At 39.1% G+C, this 27,516-nt stretch overlaps 1 protein-coding gene across 4 annotated transcripts in view; it reads right to left on the bottom strand.

Annotated features, from left to right (window-relative positions):
- LOC111863320 overlaps positions 1-27,516 on the bottom strand; it is a 1,149,828-nt gene that overhangs the window by 533,616 nt on the left and 588,696 nt on the right. The window contains exon 1 of one of the 4 annotated variants that reach the window (XM_033751007.1): positions 5,378-5,467. The exons of the other annotated variants lie outside the window; for them this stretch is intronic. Within the exon in view, the coding sequence (XP_033606898.1) occupies positions 5,378-5,392 (15 nt within the window). The 5' untranslated portion in view covers positions 5,393-5,467. Of the gene's footprint in view, positions 1-5,377; positions 5,468-27,516 lie in introns of those variants that run through there. 4 annotated transcript variants of the gene reach the window in all.

Here is a 27,516-nt window from a genome sequence, read left to right as displayed (position 1 = left end):
GAAGGCTTCAGTCTAGTCCTACAGATAAATTTCTCATACAAAGGATTTCAATATGAACATATACTTAAGGAGCCATTTAATACTGAGATTACGAATCGAAAAGGCGATTGGAATAAAAGAATCCTGAGTTCTGGTCCAATATCAAGGAAACTCTGGAAAACCGACCGAATTCGGATATTTCACATGTCAGCCTCTGCCGTGTTATTTTATTTTCGAGGAAAAAAATAGTTGTTTTGTATGTGTGCATATATTTCATAAACATCCGTGGACGAAAACGGTAGAAAAGATTGGTTTAAATAGCGCGAATTTACCGGAACTCCCTCACAGTGGGTTCGAAGCGCCTTCAACATTAGCCGATGGTCATACCAACAGACTGCTTGATGAAGAAAGCAGTCTTCTGGGATTTGGCACCGTGTATATGTGGAGTTAACCGACGTTTCGGAGGAACGTATAGCCTCCATCTTCAGGGTAGAAGGAAAATATAAGAAATCAGACTCTGCTTTTACCGGTTCTCATGGTCTCTTCGCTTGCGGATTTCTTATATTTTTCCTTCTACCCTGAAGATGGAGGCGATACGTTCCTCCGAAACGTCGGTTAACTCCACATATACACGGTGCCAAATCCCAGAAGACTTCTTTCTTCATAGTCACCGCCGTGAAAGCCTCAAAGCTGCAAAGTTTATACAGCACCTTAAAAATGTTTTAAAGGCGCTAAGTGAGAACGGTTGTGGTCTATTTGAAGGTATGTTCTAAGGACTTTCACAGAGTGACATACGGAAACTGAAAACATAATCGAACCCGGAACCTTCCAATAACGAAGCCTCATATTTTAATATATATATACATAATTTACGTAGGCCTACCAACTGCGCAAAGAAGACACTACAATTTGTAATACAGTATTCTCAGCAAGAAAATGAAGAAACGTTGGTGTGAATAGTTACCAGTATGACTACTGCCATTTAAAGTGGATGCATTATTTGATCTTACTAGACTCGGTCCCATTTGCCGATCCGATTAATTTAAAATTAATTGCATTTTAATGTGTTCCTTAGTAACATTAAACAACGTGTTTGCAAAACCAGTGAGTTTGTAGCTAATTCTGTATAACTACATTAAGTCGCGGAACTTCAGAATTTAATTAAAACAGTTTTGTTGAGTTTAATGGAAACAAAATGACAGGGAAACGGAATCAAATTAATCTGGTAACTTATTTTCTTCTATAGCTTCAAAATTTACGACATTCAATTTATTTTTTATGGCTATTTTAGTGTCCCCATTTCAAAAGTTCCTCGGAATAAATTAGTATTTTATTTAATGCCTTAAATAAGTCAGGCGGTATATTCTTCAGCTGAGCGGTGAGAATGCCACTAAATGCCCTGGTTTAGCAGCGGTAAGATAGTGCAATTAATGAAAAAAGACATATTAATATAATATTACTGACGACAGAAGCAAAAGTTTTGAACAAAGTGGAAACGGTCATGAAGCATAAGTTTCAAAGAGATGACGATAAAATACTGAAACACTGTTTCGGCAGTTTACTTCAGAACGAAAACTCTATCAGTTAGACGAGGCAAATTATTTTGAAAGAACAAGTAGTAGTTGTAGTTGTAGTTGTAGTTGTAGTAGTAGTAGTAAACGTAAAAGGAAAGTTGTCCCTGTGCTTAACTGAGTAAGCACTACGCCATGAAGGCGTATGGGGAAGTGGATGTATAGATCCACAATTTCTTGACCTCGGTAATAGTTGGAGGTAAGTGGTCAGCTTCACATCACGGCCGCTTTACCCCTGGGAAAGAGTCCCCGGTACTCATAGATAGGAGGCTGACTGGACCCCAGAGCCGGTCTGAACGACATGGAGAAGTGAAAATTCTTGACCCTACCGGGACTAGAATTCCGACCCCTCGGACGTCCTGTCCGTAGCCAGTCGCTATACCTACTGCACTATCCCGGCTCTCTGGACTTAACAGTCTATTAATAATAATTGATCCGACTTCCTATATATGTGATTGAAATACATTTTAGCGACCGGTAGCAGTAGTAGTAGTAGTAGCAGCAGTAAGGTNTAGTAGTAGTAGTAGTAGTAGTAGTAGTAGTAGTAGTAGTAGTAGTAGTAGTAGCAGTAGTAGTAGCAGTAAGAAAAATTTGTCCCTGTGCTTAATTACGAGTAATTAAGCGCCCACGCAATGAAGACGTGAAGGATGTGAAGGTGAGTAGACAACTTCAAGCTCCGACCGTTCTTTCCACAGGGAAAGAGACGCCGGTACTCTGGATTGTAGGTTGGGTGAGCTCCAGGGACGGTCTGCACTTTGCAATTAAATAACAAATGAAGAAGCTAGTCGTGAGAGCCGTTTTTCAGACGGGAATTCGAGCGGGGACCTGCAAGTCAGTATGCAAAGGTGCTAATCACTACGACTTTCAGTAATGTTCCTAGTTTTTATTTTTCTTGGCACTACAGCCCCAGTGTGTCTAGGCCTACCTCCATGAACTCCGTTCACTTCGGTTTTCCTAGATCTTAAACATACGGTAGGACTCCTTGAGCGTTTGATCAGCTCGTCGCAAGGCTTTTACCTGTAGACAAACACAGAAAAACGCACACAAACATCCATGCCCTGAGTAGGATTCGAACCCACGATCCCGGCTTCCGAGCGAGCGAAGAGAGTGCATGCCTTAGACCGCTCGGCTACCGTGACCGGCAATGTTCCTAGTAGCTGAATTAATTCCTACAATATCTCCTGCAGGTCGAGTTTCTGCAGTAAAATGAAGCATGGCACCGAATTGACAAGTTGCGGTAAGAGGGGAAAGTGTCATTGAATCACGGTAGTAAATTGTATCAGGTTGAACGCAAGACTTTTCCTTTGCCTGTCTCACTCACTCGCTCGCTTCAACCCTGCGCCATTGTACTTAATGTCGAATCTTTGGAAAGCATTTGCAGCTGTCTGGGTAAGTAAATCCATATTACTCGTATTATTGCTTATTTCTTTACAATTCCCATTTCCGGTACTCGTAAGTAGTGTTTCGTTCTCTGGGAGCAAATAGATTATGAATACGGTTTAATGCCTCCCTTTTCTCCTCACCTATATCTCTCAGAGAACAGGAGTTTGGACTCCATACTTGAGGGGAGCTTACCTATAAGTTGGAGTTCACATTTCATATAACCACGCCATAAAAAAGGGAGACACAAGAAGTTCTTGGAATAACTAATCGCCTATTTTCTTTTTATACAACACGGACTGCATAGAAAACGGAAAATGAGGAGGAAACAGACACATAGATACACAGATGTCCAGGTGATTTCATAAGCCTCAATTTACTTTTAAAAATGAGGAAAGTAGGTTAAAAATGTCACTAAATAAACAGCAACTTTCTAATGAAATTGTGACTGTATCACTCAGCACGGTCAGCAGGAATTTGGGTACGATTTCCTTTTCTCCGAATGTCGTGGTAGAAATGGTAACACATTGTAGAGGCTCATAGGATTGTGGGGTTGTGAGACGTCGAGACTCCCGCATTTCCTAGGCAATGTGCTCACAGATGGCGTTGAGGCTGTCAGTCTTATGCGCCGTCCGCACTTTACCCCCCCCCCGGAAGATTCCTGGTACTCATTTAACCTATTTAGTCCATTCTCCGAATTATAGCTTAACAGCATGTGATTACCCCTTGCAGATTTCGTTCCAGAATACAGAACATTCGCAGGTCGTTCATAAACATAATGAAGACATTAGAGGAGGATTAGGAATAACAGATATCAATATGATGAAGATGGTGCTCATAACAATGATGATGATGATAATGATAATAATAATAATAATAATAATAATAATAATAATAAATTGCATATCAAGTCCGGCGACTACGAGATGCTGGACGACCCAGTAATAGATGGAAAGATTCGGAACACCTTGGGGCATAAAGCAAAAGGTCTTACGGCGTAACCCTTATGTTTATGAGTAATAATAATAATAGTCAGGGGCACGCGGTAGCGTAGTTGGTTGAGGCACTATGCTACAAGCCGGAAGGTCGCGTGTTCAAGTCCCGACGAGGTCATTGGAATTTTTCAACTGACCTAATCCTTCCGGCCGAACTATGGCCCTTCCTGGGGATAGAGGACGGCCGGCGCGTAAGGTTTACAACCTCACCGCCATCTATGAACCGATTGTCTATATTATAGATTTTTATTAAAGATGTGGGAACCTCGATGTCTCACAATCTTATGGGCCTCCAAGGAATGTTATAGGGATAGCTTTCATAATAACAGTAGCCAAAATAAGAGGCTGCAACATTTGGAAAGAATATATCTGAATATCGAACACCGAGCGTCAGAAGATGCTTGTAAAGTGGAACAAAAATGCGAAAGGAATGGTTTTAATCCTTGCAACGGCCACAGGCTCAAATCTGATGATACAAACTGTACATCAATGTTGTCATTATAATACACTGAGTCTAGTGAGGGACCCAACAGAGTAGGTGTCTTCCCTCACCTGAGGATGGAAAGAGATCCAGTTTCCGAAACGTTGTGTTATCTAATTCTTAGTTATTTAGAATCCGGACGATGGACAGAGTCCGAAAACCTAGTATTTTTGTGTGTTATACACCATCGTCAGAACCCTATAGTATCCAGATAATACGTTCCTTCAAATCGTGGGTAAATTTCTGCCGAAGTACATGGCATCATATCCCAGAAGGCATCATTCTTTATAATAATTGCCGTGAGAATCTTAAATCTCATTTGTTATTGTTTTATTCTGATGAATGTACGTACTAAGGTTTTAGACAGGCCATTATGAAATAGACAAATCTCTAAAACAATAGTTAATAACACACTCCGGAAACGTCCATTATAAGAGACTCAATTATATTATCATGCATAGAAACCATTTTCATTAATGGAAAGAATATTCTGAGTACATAATATAGAAATCAGTAATCACAGTTAGTAACCATAGCAATCCTTCACCAACAGCGGTTTAGCGAAACACGGTTTTGAGTATCCACGGTTTTCAATTTTTGCTCGTTTGAACTAACCGAGATATTTTATTTTATATGTCCACAGTTGTGTAATTTTATCCATACGAGAAAAACAAAAGATGATGACTTCTGCAAAGCCGCAATAGGGTATGGGACGAGTTTTATGTGTCCAAACTGCCATTGCGATGCGTCTGTTCTTTGATATTCACTCATTTTCTGTGTTTAATGAGAGAATATACGCCTCGGTTTTTTAACCGTGTTAACAGCTACTCTGAATCCCCCTAACCCCTCATTTCCCGTAAGGATCTGGATCCTGCAAAACGCGGTATCTTTAAAAAAAACAAAACTCAGAGCGTTGGCGACAGATTGCAAAATTGTATTATTTCCATAAACATGTGGTAACTAATACTTACAAACCAGCTCAGCATTGCTGTAGAATTTCTGAAGCGACACGTAATATCAAGAAGGCATACGTATATTGGGAAGGTTAGGACCAGGAGTTAGAAACCATCTGCTCCACTGCATATCGCTGTCTTTCTCACATGTGCGCGTTCACTGTTGAGCGACTACAGAGAAATGCCACTCATTTCTGAAGATGACTGAAGTTCTGCAGTATGGTGGCAAATTCACCGTGAAGGAACTAGTAATGTCTCATGTTCTTCACTGTTAAGAATTTCATCACTGAAAGATTACTCATTAACAATTAAGACTACTGAATTATTTTGTTAAGAACACTAACCAATAAAATACTGTAGGCCTTCAACTGTAATCACAAATCTGGTGCACTCATGTCTTTCAAAAAACCCGTTCCATAGGAAACAAGGTTTAACAGGCAGAGTTTAAAGAAACAAATACAGTTAAAAACATGTGTAACAGCGTTGTTTCAAGATCTTTGACTTACATTCAATAGGTTGGTATCTTTCAAATGTATCAGTCAGAAACATATTGATTTATCTTCATTAACATTCAACATAAACACTTTTACTTCATTCGTTGTACTATGATTCACTAAAGGTAATTGGTTACCTTCATGAAAAACTAAGTTGTCGAAATTTTCTTTCAGTCTAAACTATTCAGTTTCCCTTTTTGGGACATCAGAATTATATGAATACAGGATAAAGATGGTTTCAGTCAAATTCAAATTATACACCTTTGTTTACACGTCAAAACACTTGTGCGACAAATTGAGACTTCATTAGAAACTCAGTTACTTAAATTGTACGCAATTCGAAGAGCACAGAATAAAAGAAGACTTAAATACAAAGATCGCTGTCCAGAAACGATAATCAGGGGATATGTCCCGTGTTCGGCATCACACTGTTAGGCTTTTTGTTCCTTCAAACCAACGTGAAGTGAAATCTGAATTCAGATTATGTCAGTCGACCTGCAACTGCTTGAACTTTAACAGAGTTAATGGATCATCGGCCATATAAACGTTTATTTCATACCAGTGACTCGTTAAGAAAGAAATAAATATACAAAACTGAGCAAATGAAACAACAATTACGCTTTGGTGTAAAGAATCGTTGACCTGCAACATGTAGTTGTAAATTTGCATATAAAATATTCTTTATCATAAGAAACAAGGTGTATTTACATGTATCTGAAATAATTAACACTTTTTTTCGTGTATTATTGGTAGAATGTTGTGATAAACACACTCTACATCGTCTGTCCAACTCCAAATAAATTTGTGCAATTTCTTTCAAATTCAATACGTCGATAATTTACGTCCTAGTATCTGGAGGTTTATCCAGAAATAACTAACTCCATGAAAGTAATTGACCTGCAATTTCTTTCAAAGCTAATATGCCGATGAGTCATACTCCACTTCTTGGGTTCTTGTTGAGCAGTAATTAACTCTCTGCTCTAATTCTTGTGACTTAGTACAACAACAATTAACACTACAGGAGTAACTGACCTGCAGTTACTTTCAAATACATTTTTTTTGAGAATTCAAAAATTGATTTTGGATTTATGGCAACAATAAGCAACTGAATGAAAGTAACTGACCTGCAATTACTTTCAAACTCAACATATCGATGAACTTCCGTTCAATAATAAGTAATTATATAATAATAACAACAGACTTTTAATTTCTTTACAACATAATACGTCCACAAGTTATGTCCTCGTTCCTGTGTTTTTTTTCAACAATAAGTGGTACTTGTAAAAATAACTGACCTGCAGTTACTTTCAAATCAGAGTAAGTTCATAATTCACATCCAAGTTCTTGGATTTTTATCCACAAGTAATTAGTATATAAAAGTAACTGGCCTGCAGTTTTTATATGTACAAAATTAATAAATATAATTTAACACTCCAGACAAAATTGACAGCTTCTGTAGACTCATAACCTCATCTAAGTCTTCGAAACAGGTTGACGAATAATAACCTATATCATAACACTAAATATCAGGAAGTCACGCATGTAGCGTCTTAAACATATTCGTTATTCACTTTAGACCAATATGTTTACCATTAGAGAACTCTTTTCACTCAGTTACTTTGCATATTAAAATAAAAGATGTTGACCTGCAACGTCCTTTATTTGTAACTTCTTAAGTCATTATTTATGATGTTCACTTGTCTAAATATTTTTCGCAGTAAGAAATAAGATCACCGACCGATATAAAGCTTCCTGACCAGTAACGCCTTATGTAGCTGAGAATAACATTTCAACACATAACTCTGTGCCAGTTAAGTGTTTGCATTTGTTTATAACTCTTTCATAAGTAGTATCTGTTTACTGACGAAAGTTAGGCTTTGTATAAAAGTTGTTGACCTGCAACTCTGTCCACATTCAGTTTTTGTTTTTCTGGTAAAGAATTTCTGTACCGAGAAATTTCTGTTCACTAAGAAAATCTGTGTACATAACGTAAATCTGCTTTATTATAAACATAAGGACTGCTTATGAAGTTGACCAGCAACTTCTTTTTAAGTCCCTTTGTAGTTCTTCAGTTCACAAATAAATTTAGTTACATTCTTAAAACTATAGAATACTGCGTCACTCTTCATAAGAAAAGACACGTCTGTAGTCCACTTAGTTAAATTGTCTTAACATAGATCGGCATGTCCTTGAAAGCATTAAGTAAGTGTGATCCGGTGTAGAACAGTCCACATTGAATCTTAAGTTAATCTCAAACACACGAGGACAGCAAAGCACCAACATTCCGACCCTGTAAATCAGGGGCCCCAGCATCTACTTTTCTATCAACACGAACCTCGTATTGAACAAGAAAATATACAGAGTATACGGTTCTTTTCCTTAAGCCACAGATTAATAAAGCACACCATCCCGACTACTGAAGCAAGTGAAGTAGGGAAATGTTAAAAGACACGCAAACGCGTTAGTTTTCGTCCGTACAATACACACGCATCCAGCCAGTGTTTCAGACTGCCCGGAGCTCACATGAGAGCCACACACGCACACATCTCAGGACTGCGGACTAACTAGAAACACAACGACGTCGAACTGCATGTCGTGACGAAGCCTGGACGCCCACCTGCTAAAAGCAGCGACGCCTGCCGTTAACATGGGGAACCCTATCGGACGCGAGTGCCAGAAGGCTATTGCCTTGGGGGCAAGCGTGGAGTAGGCAGATGAATTCTTACTGTACCGTACTGAGTACGTTTAGGCTGACACATCAATTGCAGGCGGTATAAAAATACACAGGAGAGGAATGAGATGCTTCTAGCGTCTATGCAGCCGCCCTTTGTAAATATACATATATATGATTTTCGGTTTATATCCCAAATAAATATGATAAACTGTCCGAAAATAAAAATTAAATTTATTTCCTACGCTGTCTTACGGATGGGGGGGGGCACGTGGTAGTGTAGCTGGTTGAGGCACTAAGCTACTAGCGGGAAGGTCGCGGGTTCAAGTCCCGATTAGGGCATTGGATTTTTTTTAATTGACCTAATCCTTCCAGCCGCATTAGCAAACTATACCGACCGAGCGACCGCCGCTTGTTGGCGAAGTCAGTGCCAACTTTAGCGGATAGAGGGTGTCGCGTGATCAGAGAAACGAAACCCCACGGTGGTTAATTTCGGTTTCCTTGACGGGAGCCACTACTTTTTCATTCAAGTAGCTCCTCAGTTATTCGCACGAGTCTGAGTGGACCCCGTTCCAGACCCACTACTTCTTAGAAAATCTGGTAGCGCAGTGAATCGAACCCGGAACTCTGGATCTATAGCCAGGAACTCTGACCACTACACTACAGAGGCTTATTTAAATGGCTAGGAAATACCTGAGAGAAATCTCTCGCTCTATAAGACGAAAATACTCATAACCTCCGCTAGTCCTTCAGCACTTCATTTAGGTACAGTAAAACTTGGTTATAGCAACATCGGTTTCTGCGACACCTTGTCTATTGCGCCAAATATTCAATGGTACGAACTAATTCCTCATAAAGCAACTGTTTTTATACCTTGCTTAGTACGACATGCACAAATGCATCAACCTCGTATGTAACGTCATTTTCATTCCTGAATTTCTCTGATATGGACATTGAACGTAATTTAGAAAGTGTGTATTGGGCAAGTAACAGGAAACAGATGAAGATAACTGATTACTGTACTCGTATCTAGGTACAGTAAGGCACAACAATTGATGTAATCTACTGTAATTTGGTGAGTAGGCCTACCTTTAATATACAGTATTAGTGCGGTGTGTATTGTCAGTGAAAAGCGCTGTAATATGTCTTTGATATTACACATTTGGGCAATTCCACGTTAATGTTACGTTAGTCTGTACTTAACTACGTATTTCACTAAAAAATGCAACATTTTAACTCGGTTTTTGGTAGATTTTTACGTGACTAACATACGGCTACTGTGGAAGTGCCCATTTCGGTTACAACGACATTCGTTTATAGCGACACTGTTTTTAGGTCCCTTTGATGACGTTATAACCAAGTTCTACTGTATATTCACGTAGACGGTAAGGGTGTTCAGGCATATAATCGGTGTTCCAACATTAAATAGCTTGTCAGATTTCACAGACTCAGTCTTATAACATGCGCTCAACTTAGTTTCAGTAAGACTTCAGTGTAGAAGGAACACGAAGGCCTATTAAAGACTTAATTCCAATTAACTGTCACAAAAGACTTTCTACTCTACCCAAAAGTCTTTGAAAAGCTAGTATTACACGGAAATATTTTGTGAACCTCGGGCTTCCCATATCATTCATTGTGCTCACAAGACCAAAGGAAACTGCTCTTCGTCTGCTGCACGTCGGTTTAATGTGTATGAGGTACATAAATATTTCTTCTCCCTCGTGGACGGTTATTCACAACGGATTTTTATACTCTTTCTTCTGGAATTCTACATAGATATTCTGAATTTTTTTTTCTCTTCTAACAAATGTATCTAACTCCTCCGTATTATCAACATTCTTCAGCCTAAAATTTCATCTGAGTATATTGTATCTTGGAATCTTATATATTAAAGGTATAAATTTCAATGCTCCATCTACCCAGACACAACCACATACAGTCCGTTTGAGTCAGGAGTTATCACCTCATAAGCTTCTTCTGCCCACCGCTAGAGTCTTTATTATAAGTCGGGGACTAAATGGGACATTTCGGATGTTGGATGGAATAAATTGATGAATTTTCAAGAAACTAATTACAACAAACTGACAGTATATTCATGCAGTAAAAGACTATAATAAGTTTTTGTTTCCAGTATGTAATATACGTTTTCTTAAACTAAAAAAATTTAGAAAGCCACAATTCTGAGAACTTAAAAAAATCAGAATTTTGACACTTTACATAATTTCCCCCCCCCCACAGATAAACTGCTTACTGCCCTAAGAACTTATACAAACGTCATTAAACTATGTTTAAAGCTTTAGAAATCTAATCTACTCTTCTCCTGAAACCGTCTCTTCGTCAAAACCCTTCATAGCACAGATACAGCAGGGCAAGTTTTTTCAACTTCACTCTGAATGATGGACACGGGGTCACCTGAGCAACTATGTCTGCCTTCCTTGCACTTTCCTGTTTTCTTTTTGTATATGTCCCTCAAAATCACCGCCAGATATTCCTAGTCTATCTTGATTTTCTGGGTTTGTTTAGATTTCGCTCCAAAATTCCAGAGGCAATGTCCCTAAAGTAAAAGAAGCACTAGGAACTTCAGCATGGGACGGACCTAGTGGTACCGTCACTGTTTGATCCAGAGGTGCTGAAGTTCGGGATAACCCTTCATGTCAAGGATGGAACGAGGATTCTAACATCTGATATAGCAATATATACTGCAATGATACAGTTTAGTGCATTTGAATCCTTTCAGAGCACTGATAATAATTACATTTTTAACCATGCAGAAAAAAATTCTCCCGAAATTTGATTTGCCAACGGACAAGTGTGGATCATGATCCATGTACACCGAAGATTCTTGATGATAATCAATAAAATGTAAGACGTGTGGTGTGTGGCAGTAAGCAAAGCATCTCCCTACGAACCCGTCCATAGTAATTCAAATAATCCAGGCAGTAATGATATATATGTATTGTATCCAATATAAGTGTGCATTTGCCACGAGTCCGATGTTTCTGAAAATGTTGCAACCATCCACAAACACAGCCTCATTAATGTAACCAGATTCTGTAATCTACACAGTTGACCCAGGCGGTAAATTATATTTATGAGATTCATGGCGTAGTGCTTACTTAATAAAGTACAGGGACAACTTTACCTTACGTCTAGAGCACGTATTTGCGAGAGAGCGAAATCATATGCAAGACCACATCACAGGATAGTGCGGTATCTAAAAATGACACTCCTTGCGGAGCCTTTTATTTTTCACGTACCCAGTGGACGTGACCTTGAACAATGACGGTCGTATCTACAGCATGGCATGGCATTCACATTTCTTATTCCATAGCCCCACGTTTAGGCGCGACCGACTCACGCATGCGCATCTGAAATCGGCTACGTGTGACTTCGAGAACTTCATTTCTGCTGTTATGTTTCGATTAAATCATGCTGGGCGAGTGTCAGTGGGATTTTCGTCAATCTATAGCCTAGTTCACCGTTAATGATAAAGTGGCCGAAAAACCAAAAGCCTACAAAAAGGATCCGTAAATGCTATTTTCAGGAAAGGATTTGAGCAACTGATTGCAGTTAAAAACACGTAAAAAATAAAAAAATAAAAGGTATCCCTGTGGCAGGCCGTGGAGGCCCATAGGGTAGTTAGACGTTGAGGGTCCCACATTATCTAGACAATCGGCTCAAAGATGGCGGTAAGGTTGTCAGCCTTACGCGCCGGTCGCGCTTTACTCCCCAGGAAAATTATATAATTAATTCCTGGTACTCATTTCTGTTATAGGCTGAGTCGACACCAGGGTCATAGTGCGGCTGGAAGGATTAGGTCAACTGAAAACGGCCATACCATGTAGTTAAAAACATGTTGCTGAAAAAATATAAAACTATTTCTTAAACCCAAGGAATAAACAGGCTCCTATAAAAACACGCTTATACAATTTACGTTAATATTGCTTAACATGAAACCTGTTCCTGGTGGCAATTATTTTCTCGACTTGGTAGAAAATACGTCATGATACCGAAGTATGTATTCAGCACTAAGTTGGATCACCGTCCTTTCATCACGTGAGAAACTGCCAATGAAGACAACGATGATAATCTCAAAAAGAAAACATAAGACGCCGGACATGTTTTTTGGTCTAATGAAGCAAAACTTTCCACTCTAAACATGACGCGGATTATTCACACTAAGACCTAGATGTGGCCAACATAAATCAGACAAACCAAACACAGCTTTCAAAAATGTGTAGAGTATAAACTGTTATTGTTGCAACACTGGTAGTTTCAAAAATAAATCCGTTACCTACGTGCGGTAGAAATGCAGGAAGGTGAGTAATTATCTTCCAACAGACGGCGCAAAAACTCGTCTAGAACGGCGACTGGCGTGCTCTTGTCTCCATGCCCGAGCGTCTATTTCTGGAATCATTCAGTGTGCCACTTGTCGCGAATTCTTTTCAGTCAAACTCTATTATTCACTTTGACGTGAGTGGATCTTTTTCCTTTTTATGCGCTGTTAATGTAACGGAATTTAGCTATGTATACAAGCCGCACTATCTACGCACATATGAATCAAATATGAATTGCATCGCTTGTAATCTCAATGTTACTGCAAAACAAATTCAGTTATTACGTAATTCGATGTGGAACATTTGTGTTCTGAAGAGTTCTGTCATATTTAAGCAAGCAAAGTTTGCTACCTGGTCGATGATGGTTTCTTGCTTGGTTTATTCTTGGAAAATAAATATGAAGGCGACATTTTTCTCCGAAACGTCGGTTGACATCAACGCACTACTCACCAACCAACTGAGTCCTTCATGGAGCCACCATATTTTTACGGAACCCGAAGCTTCATTGCCGTGTTCACAACAACCCGCCACTGGTCCCTATCCTGAGCTAGATTAATCTACTCATTCTGCAAGTTTCTGAAATCTCCTGTTATTTCCTACCTCTTAGGTTTTAACGGACTACAAGGCGTTATATATCAGAAAACACTGCTGTGAGAACCTCAAATCTTATATTTGTGATTTGAATAGAAAATGAAACGGCTGTGATATGGAAACAATCCCACTCAAAATGTAATTATACCGAGAGGTCATATGCCCCTGCTCAGTGCGCTCTGTCTTCTTTACACGGAACCCCAAATCACTAACATTCACTGAGAAATTGTCATGTTAATTTGACGGTTACCAGACGTAACAAATCACTCTCATATCTATATTATTATTATTATTATTATTATTATTATTATTATTATTATTATTATTAATGGCGCACGCGGTAACGTAGTTGGTTGAGGCACTATGCTACAAGCCGGAAAGTCGCGGATTCGATTCCCGATGAGAACACCGGATTATAATTTACCTAATCATTCCAACCGCACTATGGCCCTGGGGTCGATTCATCCTCTGACAGAAATGAGTACCAGGAACCTTCCTGGTTGGTCATCTGACTAATATTAGAGATGGGTTCTAGTTCTAATCTTGGCACGAACAAGGAACATCCTGATTGAGATTTTACAGCGTTACAATATTTATGCTTTACTTTAGTCACGATAACCATTACTATTAGGCCTAGTACTACAACTACTCCTTCTTCTTCCTCTTCTTCTTGTATTCCTTTCGTTCCTAATTGGAGAATATGGCATCTGTGAAGCGCTTCGTTTCACTTGAGTTTCTTAATCTAAGACAGTCGGTAGGACTCCTCGATCTGGGGATCAGCCCGTCGCAAGGCCGCTCTACCTAGCACAAACACAGAATAAACACACACAGACATCCATGCCTTCAGTGGGATTCGAAACAACGATCCCAGTGTTCGAGTTGAAGAAGACAGTTCATGCCTTAGACCGCGCGGCCACTGTGATCGGCCTAGTACAACCACTATAGCACTACTGATATTGTAAATTTTTGTTTCAACATATGAACCTGGAAACCGCAGTTTGGAATCTATGGTGATTTAATAAGTGAAATGGGTTTCTTTCAACTGCATTCATATACTTCACCAAAAATTGATGGATTTAATATAATTTAAGAATTTGTATATGACCAGCATGCCGGTCACGGTCGCCGAGCGGTCTAAGGCATGTACTGTCTTCGCTCGCTTGGAACCCGTGATCGTGGGTTCGAATCTCACTCAGGGCATGGATGTTTAGTTTGTGTGTGTGCGTTTTTCTGTGATTGTGTACAGGTAGAGGCCTTGCGGCGAGCTGATCACCCGCCCAAGGAGTCCTACCGAATGTGTAAGATCTAGAAAAACCGAAGTGAACGGAGAAGTTCATGGAGGTAGGCCTAGGCCCACTGGGGCTGTAGTGCCAAGGAAATAATAATAATAATAATAATAATATGAGCAGCATAACTTCTTCCTTGTGGCAGAGCAATAATTACAGGTTCGTTACACCCTGTATATATAAAAGAATTAGATAATTTAAAGCATATTTTGTATTAGGAGGCATATACATGCTACACACTGCTATTTGTACTTTCTAAATGATAAAATCCCCTAATAACAGTAAGGAAGAAGAAGTAAAAACACTGTTAGAGATTTCTTGTTCGAGAACAACAACTCAAAATGTAAGATAAATGAAATAAATGTGTATATATGAAAAAGTAGAATCAATGTCAATAAATCAACTTGCTTTTTGTTTCCTCATCTTTACACAGAAGTCTTAAACTTCCTACCACCGCATTTCTGTTTGCTTTCGAAAAAAAAAAGTTTGACGCATCTTAAAAGTTTGCAGTGAACGCCAATATGAAGACATCCCCCTTTACAACCCCTGCCAAATTTTGCTCCACCTCGTAAGTTTTCGTCATACGAGTATCTGGTCGTGTGTTAATATATATAAAAAAAGACAGAACTCCTTCCATGACGTCAAAATAAGATAAAATATCTCAAAAACGTTTTATTTGTAGCATGGAATTAGCGGAGTAAATTAAATAGCGTAGAGCCACGAGAGAAACCATCAATTTACTTAACTTGGCATTGCGACGTGCGACAATTTAAATTACGGCCCCGAACCCTGTATTAACCACAATACTTTTTCAATTTATTTTTAAGAATGCATGAGATGTTTTCTGTATGTCCGAGGCTTGGCTAAGGCGCGGGAGGGAGTGAGGACAATAACACGATAAAGGAAACACCAACTACTAAACCGGCTACCGCTCTAAGCCAGTTCGTTCTATGAATTGTGTATGTTTTTTTATATTTTTAAGGATTGCATCCTGTTGTGTATGTCCCTGCCGGGAATCGAACCCTCGGTCGTCCAGTAGGTAGCTATACCTACTGAGTTATCCCGGCTTCTTATTACTAGTGATAATAGATCAAAATTAAAAAAAAAACTTTCATTTGATCCCGTAATAAAATACGAATTGCTTCTTACAGAGAGAATGTGATTGCATTATAGTCCAAGGTAAGATATGATCCACGGAAAACTGATAACATTCAAGTGGTTCTGTTGGAAGCGAAAGCAGCCTTCAGCACAACACCATGCTTAGCGCTCGACGCGGCATAAGAGACGCTAGAGCACATAAAATATACGGACTCTTGATCAGGGGAAACAGGCGTCACGCTCGTAAAGATTCTGGAGACAGGTTGAAACACTAAGGTGAGAGAGAGAGAGAGAGAGAGCAACAGAAGACATGAAACTAATCTTCTAGCAACTTGTCATGTACTTAAAAAGTGACAGTAGCATTGTGACATAACTTCATGTTAAGGGATGTATTTGTACGGATAAATCTGATAAAAGATTGAACAAAAGGTTGTTATACAAAGACACAGCCCGTCAGTTTGGAAGATACTTCTGCCGCGTGTGTGCGTGAGTCACAGAAAATGGAAGACTAGCTTCTTCGAGAAAGACATAAGCCCATAGAATTTTCAAGGATCGTCTCAATATATTGACTGAAACACTCTTCGGGAGACAGATGTCATAGAACGCGGGTTCGGTTGCTGTTCGGAGTGTGAATATGTTTTTATACTTAGCCTACTTCCCATCTTTAATTAAAGTAAGTAGGTTTGTGTAATTACAGTGCTGCTGACCCATTTTTATAATATTTTCTACGAATGTTATGCAATTTGAAGTAACCCTAAGTACGTCTACGATCAATAATGACAGGGTGTTGCGTGAGGTTCGTTAACGAGACCCAGACTAACCTCACTTAATATAATGTCATGAAATAAAGCACGGTTATAGGTCTTCAAAAAATACGAACTTCTGTTAGGATAATTTTTGTAGATTATAAAGCAACAAAAATTATATGAAACGGAACAGCTCAGAAAGCCTAGATCGATGAAATTTAAGGAAAAGTAAAAGAAGAAAACTATCTGTATTAAAATAACAAATGTCTCTGATATTTCGTTTTACATGCAACACTCCTTTAACATTTTGTTTAGAAGTTGCTATATAAGACTAATAATTAATAAACAATATGAAACATGATGCTATAATATTATTTTACCTGCACTTAAAATACTAACGCAGTACGTTAAATTAGCGATAATATTTCTGTGATTTGTTCAATAGGCTGACAGTTAAAACCTCCGTCCTAAAATAGGCTTTTTCGTTACTGCCTTCAACCTTTCAGTTCCGGAGCTAGAATCCTGTTATTTAAAGCCAAAATATATCTTACTCAGTTAAATTAAGTACAGGACAGCTGCGCCCTTCTTGAGAAGCCGCTTGTTGTGAAACTACTTAAGAACTTGCCAGAATTTTATGGAACCCGAAGGTTTAATATCGTGTTCACAAGAGTTCTTCTCTGTTACAATTAATTCATCTATTTGTTCACAACACTTTTCGATATCATATTGCCATGATAATGTGTGTTACTTATATGATTTAAATCTTTCCCTATATTTTTATCACGATGAAAAAACTTATTTGGTGTTAAAATTAATGCTTGAATTAATTCAAATATTGTTGTTAACAGTACAACTCCAAGTGTCATTTCTTAGAGGTAGAAAATTTGTTGTACTTCCTTGTACAAATTTGATCTCGACGATCAGCTGTGTTTGCCCTGTCTTGTATTGTCTCTTTATTTTTCTTGCTTAGTAGTTAATAGAAAAGGACTGTCTGGCATGGTACATACATTTACCAGTCTATGTACTAAGTTAAAGAGAAGAAAACACTTAAATTTTTTTCTGCGGAAATAATACAAAGCGTGATATTGGGTTGCAAATTTATTACAGTGGCCAGACTTGACAGGAGCGAATTTCCTAAGTACCTGTCTATTAGTTCCGTAAAGAGAATGCTGCATCGTGCAGTTAGTTAGTTATTCAGTCATTCAATTAGTTAGTCAGTTAGTCGGTAAAGAGTAAAAAGTAAAAGTGAACGTATCCCTTTAAGGCTGTGAGACGTTGAGGGTCCCACATTATCTAGACAATCGGCTCACAGATGACGGTAAGGTTGTCAGCCGCGCTTTACTCCATAGGAAAATTATTTTATTAATTCCTGGTACTCATTTGTGTTAGAGGCTGAGTCGACGCTAGGGCCATAGTGCGGCTGAAAGGATTAGGTCAATTAAAAAAAATCAAATGACCTCATCGGGTCTTGAATCCACGACCATCAGGCTTGTAGCATAGTGCCTCAACCAACTACGCTACCGCGTGGTTAGTTAATTAGTTAGTCAGTCAGTCAGTTAGTCTTGAGGATAAACTTTTGAGAAAGCGCTAAGCAAGAGAAACTTCTACTTTAAGAAAATACTCACAGCGCCTCTATAAAACGTGACAAATTCGTTCTCTGTGCCATTCAAATAGCTAAACGCATAAGTACAAAGAATTGTTATGGAGATGATAATATACAAAGTTTATTTAAGGCCATAAGTTAACTAATTCTTTTGAAATATTCTAAGAAGCACATATATTACGTTGAGACCAAATATTCATTTTATCGGGCACTTGAAATATAATTACCCCTTAAGGAAGACCTCACGCATTTCACCAGTTTGCTTTAAATGGATTATATTTACTATTGCGCAACACAGAAGATTCTACTGTCCGAAATATCAAGACGTTGATTACATCTCTTCACAAGAAGATTATCCGAAGAATAATTATTATACTGCTAACTGGAATAGTTTCATTATACGTTAAACTTGTCGAAACGCGCAAGTCAGGACATTATACTTAAGTGAGAATAAAGGATGTTCAAATAATATATAGCATTATTATTCAGAAGTTTTATGTGTACCATGTTCATAAATTAAAGCTAAGGAGAATTAAGTGCTGTAGTAAGTTAGGTGCAAATCTAAATTGCAGAACTTGTCATCGGCCGTCGTATTTTATTAAGAGAACAGCTAGAGTCATTTCTCAACATATCCGCTTGGAACAAATATAGCCTACTGAAGTGTAGAAATCCCGCGAACGAATGACGATTCTGTTTGCAGCTCTTACAGAAAGAGCGGAAAACTTAAAAAAATCACTTTGTGTCTCAATTATAAGCTAACCTACGTTTATAGCACGCTTTTTCGCCTGTTTCTCGCGCCATGAAGACGTGAAGGTAAGACGCCATGTATTCTAAACTTCCGCATTAGATGCAGAAGCGCATTCAGCTTCATGCTGTAATTCCCTTGTTTCGGAAGTAACACCCAATTACGCATGCTGCCGGACAGGCCCTAGGGCTGACCTGGACAAGTTCGTGTGGTGTATAGAATCGAATCCCAGTCGTCCGGTTCGTGACCAGTCACTTTACTGACAACACGAAATAACTCACATGTGAACACCGGCCAAAGCAAGAAAAGAACAGGTAATTAAAAGTAAAATACCTTACGATGGCCGAAAGGCTGAAACACGTTTTAAACCCGTAACGTACAGTATACATATAAATAGACTCTGGGTAAAATATTTTGATTTTTTAAGATAGAATGAAACAAATAAGAAGCAAAGAAATGAGAGAATTTCTTACAAACTGAAAGAACAACAATGTAATGTGCGAATATATAACGCGCAAACAAAGAAGGTGACAATAATGGCCATGCTTGTCAATACTGCGCACGTAGTAAACACAAGCAGCGGCACGCACATAGAGAGACTACACAGAATAACACCGGTACAGTACTAGAAACAAGAAGTAGCCGCTGCAGCACTACAGACATAGGGCTAGTAACCCTGACAATTTTAAATTTAAAATTTAGAGAAAAATTGAAAAGATTTTAAAATTAGAACTGAAGATTTTATAAGTGCTAATTCAGAGAAATCAAAATTGACGTGTGTAAATAACACAGATATCAACGAAGTAGATTTTGGTAATGACGACGAAAGGAACAATCAGGAAGACCTGTGTTTTAAATTTAAATGTTATAAATAAATGCAGTGTGACAGATATGTGAGTAATACACCTGATGATGGCCGTTTGTGGCCGAAATATGTAGTGTGTAAAGGAGAGCAAAACGAAAGACCTACAATATATGGCTTGCACTGAAGACGGAGTTTGTATCATGTATCGTATGGAGTGCAACAGGATGCTTAAATATAATACTGCCATGTAAATCGCACAGTTTATGATATTCCATGACGAAAGCCTAACGGTTCATGAGTAAAGACTCTGAATAAAGTCATGTCAGACGGAACAGCAGAGGACTTAATTATGGGAACCCTTAAACATTCAAACCTTCATTCTGAGTGCTCCACTTATACCTCGACAAATGTTCCTCAATTTCCAATGATCATATACTCCACAGGCATTCACGGTGACCCGCGCAGTCTAAGGCATGAACTGTCTTCGCTCGCTCGAACACTGGAGTAGTGGGTTCGAATCCCACTCAAAGGCATGGATGTCTCTGTGTGTGATTCTTCTGTGTTTGTGATGTTCTGTGTGTAGGTAGCGACCTTGCGACGGGCTGATCCCTCGTCCAAGGAGACCTAACCGTCTGAGTAAAAAAAAAAAAAATTACGAAACAGAAGACGAGGCAAGGACCCAATAAAAGGCTGTAGAGCCATTTCGACGAATGAATGAAATTAATCTATTCCATTTCGTCTTCTAAGCTCATTAACTTTACTCAGATAATCATATGCCTGTATATGCATGCCTGATTAAATCGAAGTGTTCAACAAAAAAAATAAGACGTTCATGGGAAATTACACTTTAATAGCAGAGATTATTAAGGTTATTGTGTTTTGGGATGTGACACCATGTGATCCAGTAAACCTTTTCTGAAATTTCGAAAGAACATCCTACCTCCATTTTCAAGGCAGAATAGTGTTTTTGTCCGTTGACGAGTCACCGGGATTCTTACCGTCAACACCAAATAACAAGGGATCATAAACCAGAAGACAATAATCTCCTGCAGGTTTATTTATTTTATTCGATTTTTAATACTATCGAATTGAACTGACAATCACCCTTAGAGATCAATTTAATTAACCTACAAAGCCACTGCGATCAATTTCTTATTCTTTGTTTTAACACCGAACTCATAGTTAGGGCAGAGTCCAATACTGGACCCGATTTCCACTATGTTGGACTAAGGCCAACAAATGGCCGTGCCAGAATTCGGGCGGTTAGTTGCCGACTTTGCGCGGCCGCGGGTTCAACCCAAGGTCAAGTCTCGTGGGGTTTGTGGTGAACGTAGTGGCACTGGGTCGGGTTTTCTCCCAGTACTTTGATTTACCCGGGTAATTCTCATTCGACCAACCGCATTGCTTTCATTAATCATCCTATTATCCTACGTTATATAGTCCTGATGGCATCGTCGAATAACTAACGTAAAGAAAAGAGATGAACAAAGAACTTGAAAGAGATAAACAGTAATTAAAAGAGAATATCCTCTAAAATTTTAATTAAAATATACTAACACGTAAAACTGATTAAAAACTGTAGTAAACTTACAGAGAGGTAACATATTTTGTTAAATAAATTACATGTTCATTCTTGCATTAAATTTTCACCGAATCGGAAAACAAATTCTGCCAGTGGTAACTTCACGACATAGTTAACTTTCATTTGAGACAGTGTGTGTCGGAACCGAGTTTGGCATCTGATAAAATCAACGAGTTTCACAAATAGACGTCTCTTACGTCATTTTATTCTTGCAAGAGGAAGGACGTTAAGAGCACACGTAAGATCCCAAACTAAAGAGAATATATGTTCTCTTTATTTTAATATGGGTGGTATAAGATCTAATTAAAAAGGCCATAAAGTAGCTATTTCTGCTCAGCATCTGCACTATATGCCCAGGAAGTGAAGTAAAACGTAATGCAGAACATTTTAATCTTCTTTTTACCGGTCATATTCTTGCAATATATGTGTAATTTAAAATGGTCAAGTTCCTTCCATTAACAACATTACTGACATTTTTACATGTGGCTTTATGGTCATGGGGAAATATAAGTTGCATTCATTCATCGTTAAGCAACTCACTTCTTCCAAAGAAAACACATAAAAAACATTGATGACGTATTCACCGATTACGTGGCATCTTTTTAAGATCTATTTATACATGAGACGAACCTCTGTTTGGCGCCCACCTGTCTGTCAATGTCAGCCAAGAAAAAGATTCCCCAGCCAGCAACACGGACGGACAGATCTATAGAAATAAGAAAGCATAATCGTATCTACCATTAAAGAGAGTCGAGAATGTATGGATGTGTTAATTGGTTTTATTCCTCTAGATAGTACGCTTAACCCAGACAGTGTAGTGAGACTGTGGTAGCAATTTTACCAGCAGAATACAGCTCAGCCAAAAGTTAGGGTACATTAACTGAGCTAATAATATTTTTAGTAAAGACCATTAATATTACTCTTGCAATGTGTAAATCCAAAAATCACGGGCCGCGCCATAGCTCAAGAGGTTAGTCACTGGCTTCCCACCGCGGCGGCCCGGGTTCCATCTCGGGTCTGGTCAAGTGAGATTTGTGGTGGACAAAGTGACGCTGGGGCAGGTTTTCTCAGAGTACTTCGGTTTCCCCTGCCAATCTTCATTCCACCAATTGCTCCACAATCACCCTCACCTATTATCTGGGGCTGGTACAATAGGCCAGAAGTGACCGCAGTACAAGAGACTTAGTCCCACCCCACTGGGAATTAAAAAAAAAGGTTGTACAGAAATCATCCCTTTAAATTTCAATATACAATGCACCCCCGAGCATGTATACTGATTAAAGCACTGCTATGTTCGGACAATAAAACTGCTGGATTTCAAATATAAAAATTCGATTTTTTAGAACAATTATTTATTCAGAAAATTCGTATGGACACAATATGGGTGTGTGATTGTGTCAGCCAGGGGCTCTCAGACTTTGTAACACTGCAATCTCCTGAAGAAATATATATATATATATATCTGTGTGCGTGTGGAAGACCCCCCCTCCCCTCACCATCTCTGCCGGACAGCAGAGTGTGCAGTTCTACACACTGTTGCAAATCCCTATCAGGCTGTACGGTGACAGCACGAACCTAAATAGTTTTACGGCCTTTCCGCACCCACAGCCAAGAAAACATTCGCTACATGTTTTGGCAGCTGCAGCTACATCATATGAAGGCAAAAACATTAAATTTTACTGACTTGCCAGCACAGTGCATGGACATAAACATATTTTAAATACTTCTTGAGAACTCGGGGATCTTAGAGTAGGTTCCGACCCTCTCAGGGGTCGCGAACTACTATTTCAGAAACCACGGTATAAGCTATGAGATTGTTGACTATCTAAGTTTACAACACTATATTCCTATTATGCGTAAAAGAAAGAATCTTAAAGGGAGAGATCAATTTAAACATCAAATATATAATAATTAATCGGAAATTTTAGCTGATATGTAAGATTCTGCGATTACGTAGTTTTGGACGAAATGTTAATGATTATCAATGATGAACTCTAAAGGCGCGTTCACATTACTCGTGCTATGCTCGCGAATAATGTGGACGATATGACAAGTCACGACACAAGCAAATTTAAAATTTTTAATTTAAAAACTATAGCCAATAAATTAAAATACAGCTACAGCCTATACACACTACGAGTAAATATACGGATCCTCAAACACCGAAGCCTGGTGAGCAACTGAAGTAGTGTGGACGAAGATTTACGAGCACAAGTAAAAGCCAGACGAGTCTCTCGACGAGCACGAGCACGATTAATGTGGACGCGCCTTTAGAGATATGACAGAAAGAGTCCTGGCCTATGTTTACATTCCTGGTGCTAAGAAAAAACATGGCCTCCTCCTATTCCCCTGTGGAGTCTTAATGAGCAGCAAGCACTTAGAAATCCATGAAGTCACAAATAGAAACAGTGGATTGATAAAATTTTTCAAAGTTTTTGAATTTTAGTAGCTTTAGAGAGTATTTCCTGTATCAATTTAACTGTGATGTTCCTCTTTCACATCTCGAAAACCTTCTTTGATGACAGACAACAATTTTAAAGTCAATTTTCTATAAGCCCTACAGTAAAAAGTAAGCAATGTAGCATCAATCGACCCTCTGAAACTAGAAACTGAAAACCGAGTTAGCCAGTTACGGTGCAAGTAAGACAAGACTATTCAGTAGGGGGAGGGATTGTCGTTTCAAAGGGAACAGCATTCCCTTGTTCAAAGTGTTACCTTGCACAAGCAGCCGCCCTTTGATAGGGCCAGTAAGTGGAACACAAATAGGCCAGGTGCTTCAAACCACAAACTGTGCAATCATTTATTAACTTTGATCCAATTTGATTACCACACCCCCCGAACGGCACGGTGTGGTAGTTACTACTCTTGTTTCACACTGGAAGTTTCCGGGTTAGAATATCAGGCTGGAAACATAATTATTTTAATGGATTTTTTTTCTTATTTGCTTTAGACGAATTACTTAATACTTGTAGTATATGCCACGATTACTACTTCACTTGCAAATTTAATTTTTTATTCACTACGTCATGCCCATCGACATGATCAGCTGATAAGACGTCGTTAATAAGCATGTGCGAGAAATTTTCAGATCGAGATGGGGTTGAGACGAAAACTTGAAAAATTTCGAGAATCGATATGAGAATTTCCTCCATTACAGAATGGTTGTCACTCTGATTACAATTCACAACACTTTCCATTTGTTTAGATAATGCATTAATTGTAATATATACTACTTTCGATATGAAATAATTATTTACTGATGAATTTTAGTAAATCTCTGAACTTGAAAAGAACCAGTTTTAATCCCATTTCATTTTTCACCACCAGCAGGAAGAATAAAGAGGGAAAACTTTTGCTGACAAGGTGAGTGGCGCTAGCTCTGCCAGCCATTATAAACTCACAAAGACTGGATAGTTCGCGTGTCACTGCACAATGCAAAAGTAGCCATCGGAAAATTCTCGTAGTACGAGAGTGAAAAATCAACGTTCGAACACAAATCGAGATATTTTTCTAGATTCAACCTAGAAAATTTGGCATTAAACAAACAAACAAAATAATAATAATAATAATATCATTATCACAGATCTAAGATCTAATATCATTAATAATAATAATATAAAATAATGGGCCTAGGCAGTTTAAGCAGTAAATGACTTTGAACTGGTAGACCCCTTGAGGGGAAAGCATTTTTCAGTACAACCGAACCGGATGAAGGACCCATCCAGCCTCATATGAATGTGAGAAGGGAATTATCGCTTCGGAGGGGAGTAAAGTGGCCAAAGCCTGAAGCTCGGCTCCCATTCAGTAACGAATTGCCTTCATGGCGTAAAGGTAAAGCTCAGGGGTCGTTTTTATTACAATTATGGTTATCTTTAAGAAAAGCTAGGCTAAGAAGACGCTTTGTTTAGACGTAGGATATACGAATCTATTGCACAAGAAAAATATACATCACATGATGCAAGGGAGGAGGAAGGAGATAAGTAGACAGCTATGGATGAAACGTTGGCAGGCCGAATTGCTAACCTTGTGCAAAGTGGTCCAAATACTTTTATATCTGTTGTTTTGGCGAGGAAACTTTCTTGACAATTCAACAGGAAGAAAACAGAGCTAGCACCAAATTTATTACACCGCTTGGCAAAACTTATAACACATGTTAACATGCGAAAAAAAAAATACACGAGGAAACGGAGTCTTCTTCTTATAAATTTCTGCAGACATTTCACTGGGACGTAGTTCTGGAGGTCATTTCTTTAATTCCAATTTCGTTTACACCCTTCGAATTTGTCTCTTAGCCAGGAAGGTGTGCGTGTATGCAGCTCAAACAGCTGCTATGATTCAGGACCTAAATAAGATATTGATACCAAGGGAAAAACAAAGGAGAATAAACTAACAGCAAAAGGACAGGAAACACCATCTCCACAATAATATTCTGTTCGAATTTCTAAGCAGATTTATAATCGCTTTGTTACTAAAATTCACCGACTTGGAAATATTTAATTATGGGCATATAATAGCGGGGGTCATGAGGTGGTGTAGTTGGTTGGGGCACTATGTTCCAAACCGGAAGGTCGCGGATTTGATTCCCGATGAAGTAATTTAATTTTTCAATTGATCTAATCCTTCAAGCCGCACTATGGCCCTGGAGTCAAATCAGCCTCTAATAGAAATGAATACCACGGATCTTCCTCGGGATAAAGGGCGGCCGGAACGTAAGGCTAACAAACTTACCGCCATCTTTTAGTCGACTGTCTAGAAAATGTGGAAGCCTCGACGTCTCACAACACTATGGGCCTCCATGGCCTGTCATAGGGATACTTTTTCTTTTCCTTGGCACTACAGCACCAGTGGGCCTGGGCCTACCTCCATGAACGGGGAAACCTTTACCTTATTTTATTTCCATAGAATATTCCGAAGCTATAAATATCAAGGAATCCAAACCGTTTCCCCAAATATGTCAATAGCTACAGACTTCAGGCCTACTTGCGTTTCACAGCACGCACACTTGCCATACATAAACGCTGCATTCTGCTTCTGAACTCAGCTCAGCCGCTTTCCTCTACCTTCTCACCTCTCTTAACTCCGGGCGTAGTCATACTGGCAACGTCTCGTTGGGAGCTGGACAGTTCGAAAACAACCTGTCTACCGGAGAGGGGAGATGAAGTCAGGAAGTATCCAGAAGAAGAGGAAAGCGCACACGCTCCCCCCCCCCCAAGATCGGGTAGCACAACAAAAGCACACAAGTAAAATAAGTAAAGTTATAAAAAAAGGCCGCGCCATAGCTCACGCGGTTAGTCGCTGGCTTCCCACAGCGGCGGCCCGGGTTCGATCCCGGGTCTGGTCCAGTAGGATTTGTGGTTTCCCTTGCTAATCTTCATTCCACCAATTGCTCCACAATCACCCTCACCTATCATCTGGGGCTGGTACAATAGGCCAGAAGTGGCCGCAGTACAAGGGACTTTGTCCCACCCCACTAGCAAATTAGAAAAAAGTAAAGTTATCTCTGTAACAGACCGTGGAGGCCCATACGGTTGTGGAATGTTGAGACTCCCACATTTTCTAGGCAATCGGCTCACAGATGGCGGCAAAGTTGTCAGCCACCCTTTAACCCCAAGAACATTCCAAGAATATTCCTGGTACTCATTTCTGTTAGAGACTGAGTCGACTCAAGGGCCATAGTGAGGGTGGAAGTATTAGGTAAATTGAAAAAAAAAAATCAATGACCTCATCGGGATTCGATCTTGCGACCTTCCGGTTTGTAGCATAGTGTCTCAATCACACAAGTTATTAGAGAAAACATGCGCTAAAACTATATTTTAACGAAGATAAGATTAAACATTTCCTAGTATGATACGCGTGTAGCCGCCTAGAACTATAGACATGCTTAATCCTTTAAATTCTGATTTATTAATGGGGCTAGAGATATGCGAGTATGTTGCGGAGCTTTGAATTCTTTTGTGGGGTCTGGAGCCAGAAATCTGAGCGTAAGGCAATTTCTGTCACCATAAGATAGGTCCTGAGATGTCCAGCCGCTCACACTAGATCCTTGGGATGATGGCTTCCAGATGTAGAAATGCATTACTTAGGATGACGTGACTTCCGTTGGTTTTAACCAATAGGAATGCACACATTCGATGCAAGGGTGGAAGAACTCTGTTCCAATCCAGCCAAATGATTATGAGGGACTTGTGTTAGCTTCGGA

The sequence above is a fragment of the Cryptotermes secundus genome, unplaced genomic scaffold (assembly GCF_002891405.2).
Source record: "Cryptotermes secundus unplaced genomic scaffold, Csec_1.0 scaffold159, whole genome shotgun sequence".
Classification (NCBI taxonomy): domain Eukaryota; kingdom Metazoa; phylum Arthropoda; class Insecta; order Blattodea; family Kalotermitidae; genus Cryptotermes; species Cryptotermes secundus.
This window is presented reverse-complemented; position numbering and strand designations above follow the sequence as displayed.